The 26983-nt window shown below is 39.6% G+C and overlaps 1 protein-coding gene across 1 annotated transcript; it reads left to right on the top strand.

The window, feature by feature from the left end:
- Positions 1-8277: 8277 nt before the first annotated feature.
- On the top strand, positions 8278-26780 carry FBXO30 (F-box protein 30). Its single transcript, XM_043888211.1, has 3 exons — positions 8278-8472; positions 17037-19086; positions 22472-26780. The coding sequence occupies exons 2-3, from the start codon at positions 17053-17055 to the stop codon at positions 22673-22675; spliced, it is 2238 nt and encodes a 745-aa protein (XP_043744146.1). The 5' UTR covers positions 8278-8472; positions 17037-17052; the 3' UTR covers positions 22676-26780.
- The last annotated feature ends 203 nt before the right edge of the window (positions 26781-26983 follow it).

The following is a 26983-nucleotide window of genomic DNA, read 5'->3' as shown; positions in this document are numbered from 1 at the left end:
TACAGGAGAACTAGCTCCAAAGGATAGTGAAGTTCAAATGAACTGTAAATTAGGCTACACTCAGATTTCTCTTTTATCATCTGTGGAATGAGTCACTAAAATAAAAGTTGCTGAAGATGGAGGCTTTTTAGTGATTATTGATTTTATACAGGTTTTCAAAAACCATGAAAACAACACTATGTGACTTAAACACAATTATCTAGATTGCCATGGATTCATGGGTGCTTAGTAGTGTCCAACTCTGAGTGTCCACTAGACTCCTCTCTCCATGGAATTTTCCAGGCAAGAATACTGGAGTGGGTTGTTATTTCCTCCTCCAGGGTATCTCCCTGACCCAGGGATCAAACCCTTATATCCTGTATTGCAGGCAGATTCTTTACCACTGTGCTACCTCGGAAACCTATCTAGGCTGCCAGGAGCTTTAAAAAAAATAATCAGATGTGGTAAAGCCTGTTTCCTTCATTTTCAGGTTGCAACAACTATTGTCTACAGCTAAGTAACAACTTAGTGAAGGTGATGGAATTCCAGTTGAGCTATTTCAAATCCTGAAAGATGATGCTGTTAAAGTGCTGCACTCAATATGCCAGCAAATTTGGAAAACTCAGCAGTGGCCACAGGACTGGAAAAGGTCAGTTTTCATTCCAATCACAAAGAAAGGCAATGTCAAAGAATGCACAGACTACCACACAATTGCACTCATCTCACACGCTAGTAAAGTAATGCTCAAAATTCTCCAAGCCAGGCTTCAGCAATAGGTGGACTGTGAACTTCCAGATGTTCAAGCTGCTTTTAGGAAAGGCAGAGGAACCAGAGATCAAATTGCCAATATCCATTGGATCATTGAAAAAGCAAGAGAGTTCCAGGAAAACATCTATTTCTGCTTTATTGACTATGCCAAAGCCTTTGACTGTGTGGATCACAATAAACTGTGGAAAATTCTGAAAGAGATGGGAATACCAGACCACCCGACCTGCCTCTTGAGAAATCTGTATGAAGGTCAGGAAGCAACAGTTAGAACTGCACATAGAACAACAGACTGGTTCCAAATAGGAAAAGGAGTACGTCAAGGCTGTATATTGTCACCCTGCTTGTTTAACTTATACGCAGAGTACATCATGAGAAACGCTGGGCTGGAGGAAGCACAAGCTGGAATCAAGATTGCTGGGAGAAATATCAATAACCTCAGATATGCAGATGACACCACCCTTATGGCAGAGAGTGAAGAGGAACTAAAAAGCCTCTTGATGCAAGTGAAAGAGGAGAGTGAAAAAGTTGGCTTAAAGCTCAACATTCAGAAAACTAAGATCATGGCATCCAGTCCCATCACCTCATGGCAAATAGATGGGGAAACAGTGGAAACAGTGTCAGACTTTATTTTTGGGGGCTCCAAAATCACTGCAGATGGTGATTGCAGCCATGAAATTAAAAGACGCTTTCTCCTTGGAAGGAAAGTCATGACCAACCTAGATAGCACATTAAAAAGCAGAGACTTTACTTTGCCAACGAAGGTCCGTCTAGTCAAGGCTATGGTTTTTCCAGTGGTCATGTATGGATGTGAGAGTTGGACTATGAAGAAAGCTGAGCGCCAAAAAATTGATTCTTTTGAACTGTGGTGTTGGAGAAGACTCTTGAGAGTCCCTTGGACTGCAAGGAGATCCAAGCAGTCCATCCTAAAGGAGATCAGTCCTGGGTGTTCATTGGAAGGACTGATGCTGAGGCTGAAACTCCATTACTTTGGTCACCTCATGCGAAGAGTTGACTCATTGGAAAAGACTCTGATGCTGGGGAGGATTGGGGGCGGGAGGAGAACGGAACGACAGAGGATGAGATGGCTGGATGGCATCACTGACTCGATGGACATGGGTTTGAGTAAACTCCGGGTGTTGGTGATGGACAGGGAGGCCTGGAGTGCTGCGATTCATGGGGTCGCAAGGAGTCGGACACAACTGAGGAACTGAACTGAACTGAACTGAAGTAACAACTTAGTAACCATGTGCTTGTCTGATTCCAACAACTCCCTCTGAGCCCATTTATTGTTACTAGCATGCCCTTTGACTGTAGACATTTGACTTTGCTATCATTAAAATTGAATAGAGGGCACAGTAGGTCTGAACACTGAATAGTGAGCTTATTTATGGGGTAAGTTAAAATTGGTTTCTCCCTTATATAAAACCTATATCTAGTTTCTTTGAATAGTGTGGTATTTATACATATAAATTAAATATCACCTTCAAGATGTGCTGTCAGTTTAACAAAGTTACACATATTTATTTGTAGACCATTGATATAAGACAATGTCATTATTACCCTCACCTGCAAGAAGGCTACCTGCTTATCTGTTCAAACTATTCTACCCAGTGGTAGCTACCTGAAATATAAATGCAACACCTTAGAGGCACTCAAAAATCTTTTGGAAAATAGAATTATTCATTTGTTCCTTTATTTGATCAGTAGACATATATTCTGTACGATGCTGCTAAGTCACTTCAGTTGTGTCCAACTCTGTGCGACCCCATAGATGACAGCCCACCAGGCTCTCCTGTCCCTGGGATTCTCCAGGCAAGAACACTGGAGTGGGTTGCCATTTCCTTCTCCAATGCATGAAAGTGAAAAGTGAAAGTGAAGTCGCTCAGTCGTATCCGACTCTTCACGACCCCATGGACTGCAGCCTACCAGGCTCCTCTGTCCATGGGATTTTCCAGGCAAGAGTACTGGAGTGGGGTGCCATTGCCTTCTCCGATTCCGTACGCTAGGGCGTGCTAAATCACTTCAGTCATGTCCAACTCTTTGCAACCCTATGGTCTGTTTGCTAGTGCCTATACTAATAGGTCTAATTATAATAACTAAAACTGTGAAACATGAAACGCAGATGATTGATAATATCAACAGTGTCCTATATCAAGCCTGTGGTATACAGGAACAATACCTGGGTCCTTGTTGTTCAGTTGCTCAGTCGTGTCTGACTCTTTGCAACTCCATGGGCTGCAGCATACCAGGCTTCCCTGTCCTTCACCATCTCCCAGAGCTTGCTCAAATTCACGTCCATCAAGTCAGCGGTGCCATCCAACCATCTCGTCCTCTGTCGTCCCCTTTTCCTCATGCCCTCAATTTTTCTCAGCATCAGGTGGCCAAAGTATTAGAGCTTCAGCTTCAGCACCTGGGTCTTCTACTTTTTCCAAAATTCCAAGCTGCCTTGGTTTCAAATTCCCTCAGTGGTAGTGGTTTAGTTGCCCAGTCGTGTCCAACTCTTGCGACCCCATGGACCATAGCCTGCCAGGCTCCTCTGTCCATGGGATTTCCCAGGCAAGAGTACTGGAGTGGGTTGCCATTTCCCTCTCCAGGGAATCTTTCTGATCCAGGGATTGAACCCATGTGAAAAAGTGTCTCCCGCTTTGCAGGCAGATCTTTACCACTGTGTCACCTGGGAAGACTCAAATTCCCTTGATTATTTAAATAAAATTGCAAGGTTGATTTGGGGTTATGAACATTATCCTTGGCAAGCTGTTTCTAAATTACCATAAAATTGTATGTTATTTGTCACATTCTCCATACTTCAAATAAAACATATAGAAAATATAATTACAGCTATTAGGTTCTCAGTTCTGGCAATTAGGTGATTCAAACTGGCTCTTTCTCTCTTATAATTCCTTAGGCACATATCATAAAAGAGGAATGGTATCCCCCACCGCAGCCCCAGCTGGTAATTCTGATTGTCCCGTGATTTCACAGCTGCAAATCAGCCCCAGCCCTTTCACACTTGTCTCAGGCCAGTGATGCTTTCTTTAATTAGCATATGACAAATTGAGTCCTGGTTTGTCTGTTGCTTTGGTCCCTGGGTTACCTGAGTGCAGGCTCGTCAAATTGGGAAAGAAAACCTACTTTAACAGTGATGCTATTTGCCTGGTACTGAAAAAAAGGGAAGAGCAATTTTTCTGGTTATTGAGTTTGCTTTCTTTATCTACTGCATTTGCATTCACTGAGAACTTCTCTCAGAATTTAGTCTCGTGTCTAAGCTTTGTACCTATATTTCTGTTGTTATTTTCATTCTTATGGTTCTTAAACCTTCTCCAACTTGAAAATGACCTCTTAAAAAAGCCACTAAGAGCTAAGCCTGTGAGAGACAGCCTGCGGAATGTGATTTGAGGAGATGCAAGACCCTCCTTTTTGAGGGCAGATGTGAAGTAAACCTAATACTGCCCTTTCTTCCTTTTTTATTTTAAATTGTCAAGGTCGCTGTCACTTCTGTCGGTGGTTAAGTCACACAGATGATAGCTTTGTTCTAGAAGTCCAAGTCACATACAGGTAGAGAAGAGAGCTTATGTAAGGAAATTTGTAATTCCTGGCATTCTTTCTGCTTGAAACTAAAGTTTAAGATCTATTTTCTTAAAAAGTTACTAAGAGAAGGTTTCCTGAGGAATGAGGCCATAGGGCAGAAAGTGAAAATGGGGATAGGATAAAATGAGAGAAGCATATGTTTTATTTGTGTTGGAAGTGACAAACAAACATTAAGCATCTATCTACATTATACAGGAGGTCGTCAAGGCTATGGTTTTCCCGTGGTCATGTATGGATGTGAGAGTTGGACTATAAAGAAAGCTGAGTGCCAAAGAATTGATGCTTTTGAACTGTGGTGTTGAAGACTCTTGAGAGTCCCTTGGACTGCAAGGAGATCCAACCAGTCCATCTTAAAGGAGATAAGTCCTGGGTGTTCATTGGAAAGACTGATGCTGAAGCTGAAACTCTGAAGACCGGAGTTGAGACTTTTACCCCACAAGCATTAGATAGTCATCATAGATATCTGAATAGAGAAATGACAAAATGAAGTGGGTGTCCTGGGAAGAATGAAGTTGGTAGTGGTTTTGAGGTGGGAAGCACTGGAGAAGGAAAGACTGATCAGGCAACAGCAGAAGTCCAAGTGTGCCCAGGATGGTAACAGGAAGAAATGAACAGGATGGGAAGAAAAGATTTTTTTTTTTTTAATTGCCTGCACATAGGAAATTATTGAGATGGAGGGGGCAAGGATGACTGTGAGGTCTACCCCCTAAATGACTCAGCTTGAGAGGGGTGGAGAGGGCCCCAGTGTCAGCTAGGTGACTTAATAAAGAGGAAAACCGCAGATTTCAATAAGTATAAACATGAAATCAAGAGATTTTAAAGCTAGAAAGGGCTTCAGAGATCATCTATTCTAGCCCCTTCATTTGATAGGAGGACAGCTGAGGCACAGGGCAGACGTGTCACTCAATCTAGAGCAGTGAGCAAGTGTAGGGAAACCGAGGAGCAAAGGAGGGCCAGTGTAGCAGCCCATGCAGACGGCTGCCCACATCTTTTCCCACCGGGCCAGTCTGCCTGCTTCACCATTCATTCTGTCTAGTTCTCGCGACAGTAGCTCTTAAATTCAGGATGAAGGACCAGGGCCCATCTACCGCCAAATTATTAATAGACAAAATAAAAAATAGATTAAGTTTTTCAAAAAGCTACATTCATTTATTTAAAGAAATAACCTTCACTAAGTGATTGCATTCTGGCTTAATAGTTGGTGTTACAATCCCCTTTCATTTAGGAAATGAGGCACTAATACGCGTGGTATAATTTTTCCTATCTTTTTTAACACTAGCTTTTATACTCTTAGTTGCTCAGTCATGCCTGATTATTTGCGACCCTATGGTCTGTAGCCTGCCAGGCTTCTCTGTCCATAGGGTTGTCCAGGAAAGAATACTGGGGTGGGCTGCCATTTCCTTCTCCAGGGGATCTTCCCATCCCAGGGATCGAACCTGGGTCTGCAGCATTGCAGGGGGATTCTTTACCACTGAGCCACCAGGGAAACCTATAAGTTCTTTTCCCAGCTTTTTTTTCTTTTTTTTTTTTAAGTTTTTTAAAATCTAAAAGTCTGAGAGCCATTTCTCAGCATGACAAATTATGTGCGATCTCTTTTATAAGGCACATGGGTGAAAACCTAATTACACGAAGCATTACTGAACAGTGTTTTCCTGTCTCTGTCCCCTGTTGCCAAGGCCAGGATTACAGCCTTCATCTCTTTATCCTTCTCTTGCCTTAGGGCTGGGCAGGAGCCCTCGGGAAGGACACTGGGGTAGAGGTGAGGGGATGTGAAAGTGAAAGCTGCTCAGTCATGCCTGACTCTTTGCAACCTCATGACTATACAGTCCATGGAACTCTCCAGGCCAGAATACTGGAGTGGGTAGCCTTTCCCTTCTCCAGGTTTTTTCCCAACCTAGTGATCGAACTGGGGTCTCCTGCATTGCAGGCTGATTCTTTACCAGCTGAGCCACAAGGGAAGCCCATGGGGGGATGTAAGGCCCACTGTCCCTTGGCTCAGCAGTGGTCACAGGTCTAGAAAAGGTCAGTTTTCATTCCAATCCCAAAGAAAGGCAATGTCAGAGAATTTTCAAATTATTGCACAATTGCACTCATCTCACATTCTAGCAAAGTAATGCTCAAAATTCTCCAAGCTAGGTTTCAACAGTATGTGAACAGAGAACTTCCAGATGTTCAAGCTGGATTTAGAAAAGGCAGAGGAACCAGAGATCAAATTGCCAACATCCACTGGATCATAGAAAAAGAAAGAGAATTCCAGAAAAACATCTATTTTTGCTTTATTGACTATGCCAAAGCCTTTGACTGTGTGGATCACAACAAACTGTGGAAAATTCTTCAAGAAATGGGAGTACCAGACCACCTTACCTGCCTCCTGAGAAATCTGTATGCAGGTCAAGAGACAACAGTTAGAACCAGACTTGGAACAATGGACTGGTTCCAAATTGGGAAAGGAGTACGTCAAGGCTGTATAGTGTCATCCTTCTTATTTACCCTATATGCATGCAGATTACATCATGTGAAATGCTGGGCTGGATGAAGTACAAGCAGGAATCAAGATTGCCAGGAGAAATATCAACAACCTCAGATATGCAGATGACACCACCCTTATGGCAGAAAACAAAGAGGAACTAAAGGGCCTCTTGATGAAAGTGAAACAGGAGAGTGAAAAAGCTGGCTTAAAACTCAACATTTCAAGAATTAAGATCATGGCATCCGGTCCCATCACTTCATGGCAAATAGATGGGGAAACAATGGAAAAAGTGAGAGACTTTACTTTCTTGGGCTCCAAAATCATTGCAGATGGTGACTGCAGCCATGAAATTAAAAGACGCTTGCTCCTCAGAACAAAAGCTATGGCCGACCTAGACAGCATATTAAAAAGCAATGACATTACTTTGTCAACAAAGGTCCATCTAGTCAAAGCTATGGCTTTTTCAGTAGTCATGTATGGATGTGAGAGTTGCACTGTACAGACGGCTAGGTGCCTAAGAATTGATGCTTTTGAACTGTGGGGTTGGAGAAAACTCTTGAGAGTCCCTTGGAGTGCAAGGAGATCCAACCAGTCCATCCTAAAGGAAATCAAACCCTGATGATTCATTGGAAGGACTGATGCTGAAGCTGAAACTCCAGTACTTTGGCCACCTTATGTGAAGAACTGACATTTGAAAAGACCTTGATGCTGGGAAGGATTGAAGGCAGGAGGAGAAGGGGACGACAGGGGATGAGAGGGTTGGATCGCATCACCGACTCAATGGATATGAGTTTGAGTAAACTCCGGGAGTTAGTGATGGACGTTTGAGTAAACTCGGGGAGTTAGTGATGGACAGGGAAGCCTTGCCTGCTGCAGTTCACGGGGTCACAGTCGGATACGACTGAGCGACTGAACTGAACTGGACACTATGTCACACAAGACTAGGGCACACTGGGTCAGCCGGCAGGAAGGCCTGATCATCAAAGATTCAGTGACAGCTGCCCCATTTTTTCCCTAAATATGACCTAAGGGGAAGACTGCTGCACCCAGAATTAAGGGATTTGGCTTGCTTATCATACAATTAAAGTAGTCACTCTACTTGGGTCTGTTTCCTGAATTCCAAAACTGCGTGTCTAGGATTCCTTTCAGGAATACAAGCTTCTAATATCGAACAGGATTTGGTAGACTTGCGGGGCAGAAGTCACGTGGAGTCCAGCGGGAACCCCCTAAGCGCAACGCGCGGAACCCAGAGACCTCTGACTCCAGACCACACCCTCTTGCCACGTCCCTTCCGGGGAGGTGGGCGAGTGACGGTAGGAGCTCAGCGTGCGCGTCCCCGCTGAGCTCAGCGTGCGCGCCCCCGGCTGGCTCGGCGCGCGCGTCTGCGGCCGACTTGCCACAGATCCCGAGTCTGGGCCGGGTGGGCGGGGCACAGCGGAGAGGAGCGGGCGGGGCGGGGCGCGCGGAGAGGACCGGCGCCGGGAGAGGAGGCCGAGGAGGAGGAGGAGAAGGAGAGAAAAGGCGGCGGCCCGGCGGGGCAGAGGGGCGAGCAGGAGGCGGGTTGCACGGGGGTGTGGGGCGCGGAGCGGCGCCGGGACAGCGGGGAGCAGCTGGGCACGGCGGCCGCGGCAGCTGGGATTTGGGCCGCGGTTCGGCCGGGCCGGCCGGTGAGTGTCGGGGGCAGACTGCCGGAGTGGCTGGCGCGGCCCGGGCCGTGCCCGCGGGCAGAGGCGGTGTCCGAGCCGGAGGCGGCGGTGGGGCGGGCGGGCCCGGCCGGGCCTGGGGCGGAGTAAACACGGCCTCGCGGGGACCCCGCGAGTCCCAGGCCGGGTCCCGGCGGCGAGAGGGCGGCGGCGGCTTGGCCTCCGCGCCCAGCCCGCTGCCCGGCCGGCCCTGGAGGCCGTCGGCAAATGGCGCCTGAGACCCCGCGGGCCGACCCCTCGGTGCCACCCGGGCTCACGGGTCTGTGGGTGAGGGTAGGTGGGGGAGAAGCCAGAGTTAAACTTAGGAAGCCCTAAGATCCTCGAAAACCCGGCCTCTCTTCCCTTTTGCAGATTAGAAACTTGCTTTGTTTGGGAACAGGCGGGTTAAGGTAATACTGAGAGGCATCGCCGACTGTCTCCACGGGATGAGTGAAGTTGGTAACTTTTCCATTCATGGAAGTGTAAGCAGCTTAGTCTTAGCCTCAGCCCTCGTTAAAGAGAAATATCCTGATTTTATAGGTCTGAGGGGTATGACCATTTCCAAAGTGGTTTGTGTCCTGTCTCGTGGAAGTGCATTGCTGGGAAGGGAGTATAGAGTGCACGTTGAATTCAAAGTAGTCTCCTTTGAGCGTGTTATTTACGCGTGTGTTTAGAGAATACAGCCAGAACAGCGTGTTGTTTATCATGGTTCTAGTACTCCATTCCCCGCTCTCCCTGTGTCTTGTTTTTCTTTCTGAGCCATGTCGTAAGTCTTGGATAAAAGATGCTTGGGAAGGAATTGACCTTTTATTCCATAATTACTTTGTTGACTCGGATCCAAGATGAAGTTATTTATGGGCATTCTGATATCAGTGTAGATTAACTCAAAACTTTACATACAAAACCGCAAGCTTTCTAAGCTTTTAATTTCTGTTTGCTACATTTCAACCCATTTTTGTGTCCTTTAGAGACCTAGAAATTCTATTAACAGATTTTGCGTTCCCGTATATTTTTTAAGCTTTTCCAGAGTTGTTGACGGCCAAGAGGGAAGAGAGTAGCGTAAAATGTAAGATGAGGGTTTTCCTAAGGGTTCAGGTTTTCAGTTTACAGTTTTCGCTGAATCATGTTCTTTATGCTTAGTCACTGTTTCTTACTACACAAGTTTAATTGGGGATAACAGTGTTTTGCTAACTTTTATAAATTGCTAATTTGTTTTTATTAGGTATTTTAATGCGGTGACATAGCTCTTTTGTGTATGTGTGATTCTGGAAATGTTAGTGGGTGGAGTTTTGAGAGTGTTATCAGAGAACTGAAGTTTCCGATATAGGCAAACTTTTATGCATTCCAAGTGTACTAGGTATTTAATTTCAATCCAGTACTTTTGTATGGCTAGCATTGGAGATTTTTTTTTTTTAAATAAACAAAGTGTCCTAATATGCTATTAAAGAAAAATAATATATATTTTGAGATACTGTATATAGTTAGAGAGGTGCTTTAAGGTCACCAAAATAGGTCTTGTTTCATGTGTGTTTACTATTTGATAGACTATGTTACTAAAATGTGACTTTTAATAGCATAAGCCTTATTCTATTCGCTTTGGTTTTGGTAACTCTTGTAACTAAGTTACCATGACTGCTTGTTTCATTAAAAGAATTTAGCACATGCTGTGGAATGACATGGTATTTGTAGAATTTATTAATATTCAAGTCTTCAGTCAAAAAGCTATAAAATATTATTTAATTTCAAATTTATTTTTGATGAAATAAGTGAGATTGGCTTTGGACTAGTGGTTTTTACACTATAGGTAGCTCAGTAGTTAAATACAAGATAAGCATGCCTCAATTACAACCCAGTCTATAAAAATCTTTTTCCAAAAAGGTTTTGTCTTTTTTTTTAAGAGTGGGTAATGTTAGCATTAGATCCTCATATGATTGTTTTTAATAAACTTTATAAGTATAAATGACCTGATATAGAAATGATTACAGATAAAGTTTTGTGCGTGTGCATGTGTCTGTTGTGTAAAGTGAAGTACATCTTTTCTGAGCAATACATGTTTGTGTTGTACTGGACTCACTAATAATTATAACCAACCTTTGTAGAGTACTAGGTTGGTTTCACAGTAGAGTAATTGCATCATGGTCACAAAGCTGAGTCGTGGAAGCCCATTCCCCTGTGCCATGCTGCCCATTGTAATAACTTGAGTTCCACCATTCTGGTGGATTATTTTTATCTGAGTATCAACTCAAATTGGTTCTGGTATGAATATTAAATATTAATATTTGTTATTTTAATTTCTGATGTAAGTCTATAGTAATTTCTTTTGTTTATTTAGTGGAGAACAATTTCAAGTAGTTAGGACTTTCACTTTGGGATCAGTTACCTATGACCGTATTTAGAAATGCAAGATTTATGTTTTGATTATATCATAACTAGAAGAGTAAAAACTTGAAAACAAAATTCCACATAATTAGGTCATCATTCTATTAAAAAAGAAGTCAGAACCAAAATTTAATAAAAGAATGTATACAGTGTAACCAGTTTAGCCATTTTGACCTCGTCAGTAGGCCAAGTAGTTTGAGATGGGAGTTTAATGATCTTGGATTTTTCAGTCTTGGCTAGTCATCCCAGCCCCCTTTTTTATACCAGTGAAATAAAATACCCAATTGAAGTTATATTTTTGTTACGGCCTTTAAAACTGAGTGCACCTGACCAGTAAATCAGCAGCAATGTTTGTATTTATTGTGCAGTAGCACCTCTGACTATGCAATAAGCATGAGACTTGCTCTGGAGGAGTTAAAACTGATTGCTAAATATGAAATTTCAGTTACAGACTTACTGGTTAACTAATGAGCAAGTCTGTCTATAGTTCCATTTCAGCCTTTCATTGAAGCAACATTTTATTGTCTCAGTGGAATTTTTTTTAATCTAATATCATTCAGTTCAGTCACTCAGTCATATCTGACTCTTCGCAATCCCGTGGACTGCGGCACGTCAGGCTTCCCTGCCCATCACCAACTCCCAGAGCTTGCTCAAACTCTTGTCGATTGAGTCTGTGTCCAACCATCTCATCCTCTGTCATTCCCTTCTCCTCCTGCCTTCAGTCTTTCCCAGCATCAGGGTATTTTCCAGTGAGTCAGTTCTTCGCATCAGGTGGCCAAAGTATTGGAACTTCAGCATCAGTCCTTCCAATGAATATTCAGGACTGATTTCCTTCAGGATGGACTGGTTGGATCTCCTTGCAGTCCAAGGGACTCTCGAGTCTTCTCCAACACCACAGTTCAAAAGCATCAATTCTTTGGTACTCAGCTTTCTTTATGGTCCAACTCTCACATCCATACATGACTACTGGGAAAACCATAGCTTTAACTATACTGACCTTTGTCAGTAAAGGTCTAGTATCATATTGATTGTAATATTAAGGAAGTAGACTGATGCCACTCCCTTTTTTTAGCTTCCTTTCCTCACCTTCTACATACTCAGTCACCTGCACACATGTGGACACCTCGATCTCTGCTTTTCTTTTTGAATTGGATCCCTCTATAGTCAGTAACCTGTAACCGGACTGCAGGATTCATTAAAAAATTGAAGAAAATATACAGTTAAACATTTCCTTCTGTGCCTTGTATTACTATTATTTTTTTAAAACAATGAAAGATTGAAATTAATTTTCTTTGATTTACTTTTCCCTTTGATTTGCTTTTTTTGATGGACAATTTAGCTTATTCCACATATAATGCCTGGAACATATGCCCTAGATACTCAGTAAATACTTGAATACTTTTGACTTTTTATAGAAGGTACAATGAGGTAATTTTTAATTTTGATTCAATCTGGTCGACTAATAGTAGATTTACAAAGTATGTTTTTATGATGTATGTAGCTTTCCATGGATGAAGAATTGTTTTGGAATCCATTTGGTTATTTCTTGTATTATAATAATTTCACTCATATTAATGAACAAGGCTCTAATTGAGGCACGATCTTGAATACCAGGAACACGGGAGATCCACTGGAGAAGGAAATGGAAACCCACTCCAGAATTCTTGCCTGGGAAATCCCATGGACAGAGGAGTGTGGCGGACTACAGTCCATGGGGTCGCAAAAAGGCATGACTTAGTGACTAAACAGCAAGACCGACATGACTAGTATTACCAAGGAAAAATGCAGTGTGTAATGAGCACATGATATATGGAATCTGTGTCATACTTTGCCTTTGGGTATGTGGGAAAGTACCGTTTAAACTGATAAAGATTTGAGACAACAGGAAAGGGGAGAGAAAGAGAGTGAGTGTGTGTGTGTGTGTTTGTGTGTGTATCTGTGTCTGTCTGTCTTTGAGGCAGAGGCAGACATTAAGATCAGCTTGAGGCAGCAAGTTGTGTTGAATATTTGGATGACTTGCTTTAGCATATTTTAAAATCATGCTAATTTGCCGTTCTTTGTTTATCTATTGCCTTATGTATTGTAATGAATTTGGAAAAATAATTCTTTTTTGAAGGCAATATCTTTATGTCTCGAAATAGCCTTTAATAACAAGATCTAATTTCATTGTATGGGCAAATGCATGTCTTAAAATTGTTTTTATGGATTACTTGTCAGCCGCAGATTATGAGTTGGCCTGGAATTTCTGTTGGAGAAAATTGAAACTATTGTAAAGCATTTAATCACTTATAATATTTTGCAGTCTAATGAAACTTTTTCCAGTCATTCAACTTTAAGTGTAAATAGATATGTTATTTGGAAGGTTAAGATTCTGTTTTAGAGTTTTTTAAAAAACTTAATATTGAGGAGTTTTAAATTAAGCTCATCTTGAGCTTGAAGCTCAATTTTAGCAATATGTTTTCTGCCGGACCTGCTGTGTCACTGTTCAACCGATAAATCAGGGATTGACAGTTTAAACTTGTTTCATAGAATTCCTGAGCAATTGTGAAATACTTTTTGGAGGCATATTTAATTTGATAATAGCGATTTTGAAAGAGGATAGATCTGAAAGTTTTAAATTCTGAAAGAATACCCCAGAATACTCTTTGGGTATTGTCTAGTGCATTTTTAAAAATCTTGTTTCTTAATATATTTAATTGTAAAATGGACTTAAACTTGATTCCTTCTTTGTATAACTGTTTTGAGTAAACAGCTCAGTTTACAAACAGTAAATTTGTACTGTTTTGTACATTTATATTGAGCATTACATATGTAAGTTTTTTTTAAAAATAGTTTAGTAAAACATTAATGTTCAAAGCAGTGTGCTATTATAATTAGAAAGGAGCAAAAAGACCTTCTTGACCACAGGAGTGATTAAGTGCTGGGATAAACTACAGGCAAAGTTGTGTAACCGCCATTCCTCAAATAACATCTTAACATTGCATCACTGGTTACTGAAGTGCTGTCTTATTTTCTTAAACTTTTGTAAGTAAGCATGTCTGTTTTTGTCCATATATATTGATCAGATATAGGTTGCAGTCCTAGCTCTGCCACTTACTAGGTAGATGACCTTGGCTAAGGCTAAGTCACTTAGCCTTTCCGTACCTCAGTTTTCTCTGGGCTGTTACGGGGATTAAGTGACATTAACATGGAATATATTAACACCAAGAAGGATAGAGTAGGTACCTAGTTAACGTTCCTTTTTCCTTTAAGCCTACTTCAATAAATAATAAATGTTATGGACTCATCGCTGTGGATACTTTTATTTATTATTCTTTTAAACATTTATCCAAAGGAGGAATAGTGTGAAGGAGTCTTATTTATTTTGAACCTTGAGAGCCTTCTACGTCTGCCTTTTAAAGTTGTTGCTGTTATGCATTAACTCAGTTGTTTGTTAACAGTTGCTATTTTAAACACATCTGAATTAAGGGATGTTTTGAGATGTGTTCTGTCTGGTGTGGTCATGTGATGTGCATGTAACATAAAGTGTTCCTACTAGTTCTGAGAGCGTTGGTCGCTTCTGTTGGAACTGCTTGTATTTTTAGGTTTCTCTGTCAGTAACAGTCAAGTTTATAACCTTCAGCATGTGAGATGAACTCTAGTCTAGTTGTTGCAAAATAAGAAAGCTACAGCTGTTTTCACAATCTAATCACTCAGTAAAATTTGTCTTATTAAAGTTTCTCTTTGCGTAATTTACAAATGTCATCATAAGTCTGTCATTTCTTCTCTTTTGACCCCTTTAGCAGTACATCTTTAATTTATAGGTCATTTCCTTGGCTTTAAATTTTATAGGAATAAACATTCAGAAGTATTCATAATTTGTAATTTTTAAAAACATTTAAAAATGTAGTTTTGTTGATAAATGTGTGCCTTGTTTTCTTCTGTACCATAATATCAACTAGGAACTTTGCTGCTTAATCAACAAAAACTCTGTCAATGATAGACTTTTGCTATTTGAGTTTGAGGAAAATTAAGCCTGTCCTAGAGACAAAAAAATAGCAATCTGGGGAATAATTATTTTACATTAGCCACCTAGATGCAAGATTGAATTTATGGAAAAGAATATTGAAAGAGCTAGCAATCTCTTATGCACTGAAGTGAAAAAAATAGGCTAAAAATTGGCTTCTTATCCAGAAAATTATTTATTTAATTTGGGGAATTTTGAGGTGAGTTACCTGTGCCATATGCAAGTGGAGGTATATAGTAAATAAAGTAGCTGTAGAGATCTGAAGTTTGGATGAGGGATCTGGGCAGGAGGTACAGGTAAGTTTTCAGCATATAAGTGGCAGTTGAAGCTTTTGAGAAATTGAGAGCACCCTGGGAGAATGTATAGATTGAACCAGAAATAACATGGATCCTTGAAGAAGAGAAATATTTTAGAAGAAAAGATTAAGGAATAACCGGTGGTGGGGGGAAAAGCAGGGAAATGTGAGATCATAGAAACTAAGAAAGATAGTAGTTCGGAAAGGAGGAGGAATTAGTCAACAAAGTGATGTAATGGCTAAAAAAGATGAGGTCTGGAAAAAATGCCCTTTGAATTTAGCACTGAGGATCTTGATGCAGCGGTTTTAAAGAGTGGTTGTAAAAATAAAGCCACATTAGAGGGCTGAAGAGTACATGGGAATTTAACAGGGTTTGTTTATTTGTTGTTTTTCTTTTGAAAGCTTGAGTGAATAGAACAAAGTAGTAGCAAAATTGAGCTACTGTTTTATTACTTAGGGTTTAAAGATGAAATAGTCTTCTAACTTTTTGATGCTAATAGGAACAAGCCATTAAAGAAGTTGAAGATTTATAGAAAAAAAGACATTGAATAGGCTTAGTAATTATAATTTAAATTGGCGCATTGTGGCAGTGCTTTCTCTTCTTTGTGTATAAAACTTTTCTTGATAAAAGCACGGAAGACCATTAGTTATCTGTAATCCTTTCATGTTATTTTATGGATGCTATTTCTTTGCTTAAAATCCTCAGTGATTTCTAACTACTTGAAGTCTGAACTCCCTAGAATAACATACAGCACACTTTCCATGATCTGTCTTAACTCCTACTTTCATGTCACCTGTGATCCAAGAACACTAGGAAACTTGAGGGTCCCTCAGCATGTTTTGCCAGTTTTTGCGTTCTGTTACTTCAGCATTGACTACCCTTCTTCCTTTTTAACCCTACCCGCCTATGCTTAAGACCTCTCATTTTCAAGACTGCTGTGAATTCTTCTCTACTCTCTTCTCATATTGATTATTTTCTCTGTCATGTTAATCATATTAAAAAGTGGCATGATTTTACTTTCATCTCTGATCTTGTGCTGTAGTGCCTTGAGAAGCGGCACTGTGTCTCCTTATCTTTATATTGCCATACATTATTATTATTATGCCATACATGTATTACCAAACACAGAGTCTGGTACGTGGCAGTTAAGCAATAAATAAGTGTTGAATAAAGGAATGGAAACTGTGGCCCTCAGAAGGAAGTGATTTGCCCACTGTCACAGAACTGGAGCTAGAACTTAATTTTTTGGTTAAGTGCCCTGTATGTTTTATTAATAATAAGCCTTATTTTCTTGATTTGTTATAGAACTTCTTAAGGCATATGTACAAGGAGAGGCCAAAAGCTGAAATCTGAAGTGAATTTATATATTTAGAAAGAATATAAAGAAAACTTGTAATCAGATTCTAGTTAAGTATTTTCATGAAATTTAGATTATTCTCTTTTAGGAATATGATGAGGTCTGTGCAGTGTGGGGTACATCATAATCAGTTTAATTAAAATGTAAAAAGATATAAGTGTTCTCTGAAATCTCGAAGTTAAATATGCATTAACTTGTTTTTGGCATTAATTTATATACTACACGATATACTAGAATTTAAGAATTATATTTTGAAACATTTGGCCTTTTGAGTACATTGTTAGATGTTATATAAAAATGAATTTTTGACTTCTTGAATTGATGTTCTTACGTTGGTTCAAGCTGGATCAAATATATGTAAAATAAACTCATTAAATATGTTTATTTTACATATTTCATTCTCATATAAGCCAATATACCTTCATGATTTGATTTTTATTCTTAAAAGATTGTTTTAAAAATCAGCTGCTTTTTGCCTAACGTCTTATTTCTTTTCCGTCTCAACAACCAGAGCTGGACTGGCCATCATGGAGGAGGAGCTGCAGCATCCGCACTGCGTTAATTGTGTCAGTAGACGATGTATGACAAGACCGGAGCCTGGGATTTCCTGTGACTTGATTGGTTGTCCGTTGGTTTGTGGAGCAGTTTTCCATGCATGTAAGGCTGATGAGCATCGACTTTTATGTCCATTTGAACGAGTGCCTTGCTTAAATAGTGACTTCGGATGTCCATTTACAATGGCTCGAAATAAAGTTGCTGAACATCTAGAAATGTGTCCTGCAAGTGTGGTGTGCTGTACTATGGAATGGAACCGATGGCCAGTTAGTTATGCAGACCGGAAATCATATGAAAATCTAAGCAGAGATGTTGATGAAGTGGCACAATTAGATATGGCCTTGGCCCTTCAAGACCAACGGATGCTCTTAGAATCTCTCAAAGTAGCCACCATGATGTCAAAAGCAACTGATAAAGTGTCAGAACCTAGAGAACAGATCTCAGTTAAACCAAGTGTCTCAGAAATACCACATACTAATGGTTTGGTATCTGTTGATGAAGAATCTTATGGTGCACTTTATCAAGCTACTGTTGAAACAACCCGAAGTTTGGCTGCTGCTTTAGATATTCTGAATACTGCTACAAGAGACATTGGCATGTTAAGTACGAGCCTTTGTGCTTCCCCAAATGAAATGAATGAAGAGCAAAATGCCAGAGAAAGCTTACAGAATAGAAACCTGAAAGACCAGGACCATCTTTATGAGGATGAGATGGGAGCAGTAGGTGGGATTGACCATAAGGACACGAGTCAGAATGCCCAGTTGGAACAAAATGGTTCAAGTGATTTATTATGTGACTTGGATGCCAGTTCTTATGGCACTTCTGCTCTTTGTAATGGCTTTCCTTTGGAAGATATATGTGCACAGGTCATTGAGCAGAACCAGGATTTATGTACTGATTCAAAACAAAGTAACTTAACAAATGGAGAATGTGTGGCATCAGATGGCCCTTCAGAACCTTCTAGTTCACTTTTAGTAGCAGCACAGGTTAGGGAAGTAATACCACCTAATGCTTTGCCTAATGGCACAGTTCAGCATATCCTCATGCCAGATGATGATGAAGACTTGTGTTGGAAAAAAGTAGATTTAGGGGACCTACGGAATGTGGATGTCTTATCTTTCAGTCACCCTCCTTCATTCAAATTTCTTTCAAATTCATGTTGGTCTAAACCAAAGGAAGATAAAGCAGTAGATACATCAGATTTGGAAGTTGCAGAAGATCCAATGGGTCTCCAAGGAATAGATCTAATCACAGCAGCATTACTGTTTTGTCTAGGAGATTCTCCAGGAGGAAGGGGTATATCTGATAGTCGCATGGCTGATGTTTATCATGTTGACTTTGGGACTCAGACTTTTTCACTTCCATCTGCCATTTTAGCTACAAATACAATGGTTGGGGAAATAGCTTCAGCTTCAGCTTGTGATCATGCCAACCCACAGCTTTCAAATCCAAGCCCTTTTCAGACACTGGGGCTGGACTTAGTATTGGAATGTGTCGCTAGGTACCAGCCCAAGCAGCGTCCAATGTTTACATTTGTTTGTGGACAGTTATTTAGAAGAAAAGAATTTTCATCACATTTTAAGAACGTGCATGGTGACATTCATGCTGGACTCAATGGCTGGATGGAACAGAGGTGTCCTCTAGCATATTATGGTTGTACCTATTCGCAGCGTAGATTTTGTCCGTCAACACAAGGAGCAAAGATTATACATGACCACCATTTGCGGTCATTTGGAGTTCAGCCATCTGTATCTACAGTGTTAGTAGAGCCTGCTAGAAACTGTGTGCTGGGTTTACATAGTGACCATCTAAGTAGTCTTCCTTTTGAAGTCCTGCAACATATTGCAGGGTTTCTCGACGGCTTCAGCTTATGCCAGCTCTCATGTGTATCCAAGTTAATGAGGGATGTGTGTGGCAGTCTTCTCCAGTCTCGCGGAATGGTCATACTTCAGTGGGGGAAAAAGAAGTATCCAGAAGGAAATTCGTCATGGCAGATAAAAGAAAAGGTTGGTGTCATTTAATTGTATCAACGCCTTATTTGACATATAATAGGCACTTAATAATGTTGTTGCTGTGAAATCGATCATCCTTGTTGTGAAATTGCATGCATGCATGCTAAGTTGCTTTAGTCGTGTCCATCTCTTTGCGACCCTATGGACTGTAGCCTGCCAGGCTCCTCTGTCCATGGGATTCTCCAGGCAAGAATACTGGAGTGGGTTGCTATGCCCTCCTCCAGGGATCTTCCGACCCAGGGATCAAACCCGTGTCTCTTAATGTCTCCTGCATTGACAGGTGGATTCTTTACCACTAATGCCACCTGGGAAGCCCATTGTGAAATTGACCATCCTTAAAAATAATTCAGTATGATGACAAACTTTTTTATAAGGATAATTAATAAAAATGTGAATACATTGTTAGAATTGTGAGTCATAATCACACATTTACTGCAGACATCCTAGAACTAGATTCTAGTGTCATCTGACAGAGGCTACTTGTAGTTCTTCAGTTGAGGGGTTCTGTACCTACTCACTTGTTCTGAAACAGCTCCCTTTGCTTGAGTCCATGTTCGCCAACTTCTTTCTAATTTGGGCTCCATCTGAAACATTTGCACTGTAGGACAATGGAGGAGTCAAAGAGAAGGTGTCTTTTTAATTGCTTGCAGTTGGCAGCTTCTGTTCATTCTTAGCCCTTTCTTTCTTAGAACGTGGTTGTTACAAGTAAAACTTAAATAAGGAGACGTGAAAAAATGTCTACTACTAGCAGGTGACCAGTGGAGCATTTGGGGTATGTTGTTCAGTCCCTAAGTTGCATCTGACACATTGCAGCCCCATGGACTTCAGCAGGCCAGGCTTCCCTGTCCTTCACCATCTCCCAGAGTTTGCGCAGATTCATGTCCCTTGAGTCAGTCAGCCATCCAACCATCTCATCTTCTGCTGCCCCCTTCTCCTTTTGCCTCAGTCTTTCCCAGCATCAGCGTCTTTTCCAGTGAGTTGTCTCTTCGCATTAAGTGGCCAAAGTATTGGGGCTTTGGCATCAGTCCTTCCAATGAGTATTCAGGGTTGATTCCCTTTAGGATTGACTAGTTAGGTCTTCTTGCAGTCAAAGGGACTCTCAGGAGTCTTCTTCTGTATCACTAGTTTGACGATGTCAATTTGGAATTTAGAAAACAAAATGGATGGATGTGGAGATGGCTTGAAGTGAAATAAGGGCAGTAGGATTTGATGTTGTTCGCAGGGACTCTGGGTTTAGCACGGAACAAGGGTGTGTTGCAGATTGGAAACTTCACCAGGAGATTTAGGTAGGTCTGGGAACACAGCCTAGCTCCACCATTTTCCTTGTGTGATACCTTATTTTTGCCAGCTTCTGTTTGAGGCACTATTCAGTCGAAAATAGAAGGCATTACAACTGTCTTTGATTGAAAGTGTTTTTTCATTTTAGAACATTTATAATATGAAACTTTGATTTCATAAAGTATAAAAAAAATTGATAACCTTCATATTGGTTGAACGGGGGTATATTTCTGGGTACTTTGTTTTTATCACCCTTAGGTTTTCTCTTATTTTTATTCATTGCTCCAGTTTTTTTTTTTCCTCTCATTGCTCCAGTTTTTGAGAATTTTGCATCTGCTTCTGTGCTCTCCTGAAGCTTTGACCAGTAAATGAGCACATTAATTATTTTATATAGAAAATTTCATACTTGCTGTGTATATGTGAGTATGTGCGTATCTTCATTTACTACATGATTTGGTGTATTTCTACCATTGGGCTGGGACAGTCAGAGCATTGTCCCTTTTTGTCCTTGCCCACTAGTATTGATCTATGAGGTGAAATATTTTCTGGGGAGTCTATTACTACAGAAAATGTCATCTCCTCTTGGAGTTTAAATTGCCATCATTTATACAAATTACTTACATGTGTGTCCCTGGCCACTTTCTCCTCTGAATTCCAGGTCATTATGTATAGGCACCTACTGGACATCTCCACTTGATTATCCTCAGTAAACTCAGCATGTCCAGCCTACTCCGTTTCTCTGCCCCTCTTAATCTCAGAAAGCTGCATTATCATCTCTTAAGTTGCCTAAACTCAGAATTTGGGAGTTCAGGTTAGCCCTTTCCCCCGCTTTATTTCCTTCTCCTGGTATTCACACAGTCCTATTGTCTCCCTTCATACCTCTCAAGTTCACTTCCCGTTTCTACTGCTATTTCCCTAGTTGGTCCCGCCTGCAGTTCTCTTCTGGGTTACTATAGCAGCCACTTCCTTACTGGGCTTCTGTTTCCAACTGAGTTCCTCTCCAACATATTGCCTGTAGAAGATGTAGAGTGATACATAATTTCTTGAATACAGTTCTTACGCTGTACTGCTTAAAAACTTTTAAAAAGTCTGTCCAAAAAAAAAAAAGTCTGTCCATTGCCCTGGGTTAGGGGCAAATTCCTTAATGAAACATTTAAGAGTTTTCATAATTTTGTCCTTACTTGCCTCTTCAGTTTCCCTTATATTCCAGCCATCGAATTTACTAGTGGTTGTTGAATGTTTTCTTCTTGCCTTAAGGTGTTTGAGTACACTGTCCCTGAAACCTCCATTTGAATGCTTAAAATATGTGGACTGTGTGCACTTTTATTAATTTATTTAATCTACTGTCCCTATTTATGGATAAAAAAACTGGTTAAGTAACTTGTCCTTGAATTCAGACCTGGGAACCTGTTTCTGGAGCTTGTGATCATCTCTGGTATATCCTGTTTGTTCTTCAGATCTTATCTTGTCAAGAAAGCCTTCTCCGAAAGTTCTGAGGGAGGTGCATTTTTTCCCAGAAATGCGTTGTATAATGATATGGAATTAAGAACTGTTCATTTTACAAAAAGTTCTATAAAAATTTCCAGAAACATTGAGGTATTTGTATTCATCAGTATTACTAAATGCCTTTACTATTTATAAATAGTGAAAAGAAAACGTTCCTCTGCACAGTATCCTAGAGTGTTTTTAGTATACTTCATATGGTGTAATGGAAATTTTTTTTGGAGAAAAAACACTTGTATTGTCAATATCTCCTATATACATAGTCCTTTGGGTAGGATGAAAATCTAGTACAGTGTATGTTATTTTAGGAAGTGACTCGAAATGTTTTATAGAAATTAATAATTGCTTAATAAGCCAGGTTGGATGTGATTTTTTAATGCTGAGTTGTTTCTTTTTTGTTATTAGATTTCTTAAAGTCATAATGTCATAGAAGTTATCTTATAAATATTTAATAAAAAGATTTGTTATTGGAATGAATTTTGTAGCAAGCTACTTGAAACTTATTTCTCATAACAGAAATGAATGTAGTTCGAGCAAGAAATATGTTTTCATTCTTATAAATTGACTGGTTTAAATCTGAAATGGAATTTTCTTCTAGGTATGGCGATTCAGTACTGCATTTTGTTCTGTCAATGAATGGAAGTTTGCTGACATCCTGAGCATGGCTGACCACTTGAAGAAGTGCAGTTACAATATTGTAGAGAAGCGGGAGGAAGCAATCCCATTGCCATGTATGTGCGTGACACGAGAACTCACTAAAGAAGGACGTTCACTTCGCTCAGTTTTAAAACCTGTACTTTAAAAAGTCAAATTCCACTTGCACATACATGCAAGCTCCTAGTATAATTTCTTTGTAATATGTGACACTTTATTAATATATTAAAGATTACAACTAGCTAAATTTATTGTCACTATGTATATAATGTTTTGAAGTGACATATATTTTTATAAAGTACTGATTAGTTGGGAAAAAGTTGCCTTAATATTTGAAATGTGTGATTTTTTTGGAACTTGCTGGACAGGGTGATTTAATTTTTGGCTACATAATTTTCAGAATTAGTATTTTTAATGGTGTGCATATTTTGGTTCTTACATTTTTTGCTTCTTAAACTAACAAGATCCTGACCAAACAGTTTACTCCTCATTTTCTGTGGGTTACAACCCATGCATTCAAAAAGCAAAACTTTGATTCTGATTTTTACATCATAGGCTCTTCAGATAAAACATTCAGTTGCTTAAGCACTGCATAAAAACATTATAAAATTTTTATTTTCTAGTGTTCCCCTTACATAATTGTTGATATGGAGATGATCTGTAATGTATACATAATATTTAAATCGTGAGTGATGTTGATAATGCCATTTATCGTGTTTTAAAAATAGTCTACAAAAATGTTGTCTCCTTCTGTATTTGCACCTCTCATACAGAGAGTTACCATATACAGCTTTTTCTGGTTAGATGCCACATCCAAAGACTCATGGCAGTATGTTACGTGACAGGTTAAAGCAAAATCAAACAAAAAAAAAGCCTTTGAATTTAATTTGAAATGGTATATGATATTATATATTTGCTAGGAATTTGATATTTGGAGAGAAGAAGATACAGTCAACCCTTCATATCTGCATATCCGTGGATTCAATTGAAGGATGGAAAATACTTGGAAAAAAAAATTCCATGAAATTCCAAAAAACGCAACTTGAATTTGCCACTCATCTTCAACTATTTACATAGCACTTACATTATATTTGGGCTTTCCTGGTGGCTCAGACAGTGAAGAATCTGCCTGCAGTGCAGGAAACATGGTTTGATCCATGGATCGGGAAGATCCCCTGGAGAAGGAAATGGCCACCCACTCCAGTATTCCTGCCTGGAGAATTCCATGGACAGAGGAGCCTGGCAGGCTACAGTCCTTGGGGTCACAGAGAGTCAGACATGACTGAGTGACTAACATTACACTACTACTACATTACATTTACAATTATTTACATGGTGTTTACATTGCATTCAGTTCAGTTGCTCAGTCTTGTCTGATTCTATGTGACCCCATAGACTGCATAGCATGCCAGGCTTCCCTGTCCATCACCAACTCCTGGAGCTTGCTAAAACTCACGTCCATCGAGTCGGTGATGCCATCCAACCATCTCATGCTCTGTCATCCCCTTCTCCTGCCTTCAGTCTTTGCGTTAGGTACTATTAATAGTTTAGAGATGATATAAAGCGTATGGGAGGTGTGCATGGGTTATGTGCAGATACTGTGCCATTTTATATGAGGGAGTTGAACATCTGTGAATTTGGGTGCTGCAGGGAGTCCTGGAACCAGTCTTCTGCAGACACTGAAGGGCAACTGACTGCATGCCCCACTGTAAGTTTGAGTTGGGCATGTTCTGTGAATAAATTTCAGATACACACAGTGCAAAGGGCTTAAATTTTTTCAGAAGTGTTTAAAATTTTTGCCTTTTGGTGTTTATAAAAATCACAATTATGTTGTTTTAAGACATGTAAAAATGTGACATTTGCTGTCCTTTTAAGATGACAATCATGAACTGCAGAGAATCCTGTCTTGGTTGACAATCTCTTTAAAATATTTCCAGGTTAATATTCCATACACTTCTCTACCAAAAAAATAAGAATTGCACCTTTATGTAAAAATCAAAATTTAACAGAAATATCTTCAAAGACCTGTTCTTGAGGTATTTTATTATAGTTTTCAAATTGATTTATGCTATCATTAACCTGGTATGGTCAGTTAAAAAGATGAATATATCAGTATTAAGAAATAAATGGCAAAGATGGGGACATGTACTTAAATAATTTAGGTAACTTCTGGCATTTGGTAAGCCGAAATGGTTACAAATTACTTTGTTATATATAAAATTTCAAAACTCTGTTTTGTCTTCTCTTCCTACATTTGTCCCTAAGAGTGTTCTATTGTTAACTAGATTCTTGATTCCCATATATGGCAATCGGGCTGGGAAGAGGCATTCTTTGGGCATTACAAAAGAATTCTGAATTGCTTAAGGCCTGATTTGGTTGGACCTTATTACAGTTGAAAAATACAGCATTGAAGACTTAATTAGTTGTTTTGCCTCACCTGTTGTTTTAATTAGTAGAATACTTATTTCTCAGTGCTTAAACTATCATTTTGAACTGTGAGATTTGAATTATATAAACAGTCTCTTTCTGTGAAAAAGTCAGAAAGTATCAAATTCTGTAAAATATAATTCTGCCTTTAGAAGTTTTGCTGAAGAATCATGTCTGGTTAGGAGAGCACAAACATTCACTTTTTGTTTTATGGTTGTGCTTTTTAAAAATCCATGTTCTTTTAAGTTTAGACTCCTTATTTTCACACTAGATCATGAGATATTTACCATTTTTCACCTTTTATTTTCTTTTACACATCTTTGGCTGTTTTCTTTTTGTTTGTTACGCCACCATATTATTTTGTTAAAATGTTTTCTTTGTGTAGTATTTGTTCAAGTTCTAATAAAATTAATATTTTCCTTTATATGGCTCAGTAACTTGAAAAAACTTATATTTAAATAAAATATTCATCCTTGTTTGACGAAGTTGAGACACAGTCATACTGTTTCTATAGTGGGATTTTCTGCATGTTATAGGAGTTGTTTGATGATTATTATTGCTCTCCCATGTTTTACTGGTGAACATTATTACTATTTTTATTTAATACAGAAAACTCAATAGTTAGCTTTCCCTGCCCCCTTCAGTGTCTTCTTGAAAGTAGTCCCACCTGGGGCTACTGAATGGCTGAAGAGTTTCTGGCAATAGTATTTTTCTAAAACTTGTAGCGGGAGCAATCTGTCTAGCCTTTTAAGCATGAAAAGGTTTGTGTGTTGGCCAAGTATGCTGTCATTTGAGAAGTCTTTATTGATTCCTTAGTCTTTGCTAACCAGCAAGGTAAAGGCAAGTGTTAGGAAGGAGGGAAATATCTGAATTCACTTTTCTCCTCTGCCTTCTTCCCCAGAACTGCCTATTAGCTTAATCTCAACCTTTCTTTTTCCCTCCCTCTCTCCATCCTTCCCTCTTTCTCTCTCTCCCTCCCTCTCTCCCCCTCTTTCTTTCTCTCTCCCTCACTCTAGCGTCTGCGATTCACAGGTCACTTAAAAGTGAAGTGAAGTGAAGTCGCTCAGTCGTGTCCAACTCTTTGCAACCCCATGGGCTGTAGCCTACCAGGCTCCTCCGTTCATGGGATTTTCCAGGCAAGGGTACTGGAGTGGTGGTTCCCAAACTGTGGTCCCTTGACTGTCAGCATCACCTGGGAATTTGTTCAAAATACAGATTTTTGGACCTCTTCACAGACTTACAGCTTCTGAAACTCTGGGGTGGGAACCAGCAATCTTTTAACAAAGTCCTCCCCAGAGGATTCTGATGCATGGTAAAGTATGAGAATTTAGAGGAAAGCCTGGGACATGCCCGGTCTTCTCGTGAATAATACATTGTTAGAACAGATACATGTGTGTATGTACCTCCATGTATAATCCAAAATTAAGAGTAATAGTAATTTATTAGTATTACTTAAATGATTAAATTTAATGATATATGTTGTCTCAGTCTTATAGCCATATGACAAATATTAGTACATTGGGTACCATGATTGCTGGACTTTTTTTTAAAAAGCTAGTGTTTACTAGTATTTTAAATTTACTCTTATTACCAGTGTTTCACTGGTGTTACTTCTGGTCAAGGTAAATTGCAGACCGTTTATCAGCACTAATATTTAGCTTATCATCATTCATTCTCTTGTTTAGTGGTTGTAGACTCATGTGAACATATTAGATTTCTAGGATAAATGGTAGAAATAAAAAGATACTGGGTTAAATTTGAAAATAATTCTGTAGGAATTCTTTCAGTGCTATCAATAAGAGGTATTAAAGATTGGGTTTCTGATTTATCAGAAATACTGACTCTCTTTTGGTCTTTGACCCTGTGTTACGTGTCCCAAGAATATTGTTGCTCTTATTAACTATCCTTTAACATTGAAGGTTGGGATCCTTGCAGATTTGGTAGTTTATACAACTACACTGATAATAGGTTTTTAATTTCTGACAATTTATATGTAGGTGTTGGTGTTTAGAAGCAAAACATGATTTTG

The sequence above is a fragment of the Cervus elaphus genome, chromosome 26 (assembly GCF_910594005.1).
Source record: "Cervus elaphus chromosome 26, mCerEla1.1, whole genome shotgun sequence".
NCBI lineage: Eukaryota > Metazoa > Chordata > Mammalia > Artiodactyla > Cervidae > Cervus > Cervus elaphus.
The sequence above is the reverse complement of the archived record's forward strand: the minus strand, read 5'-3'. Positions and strand labels throughout refer to the sequence as shown.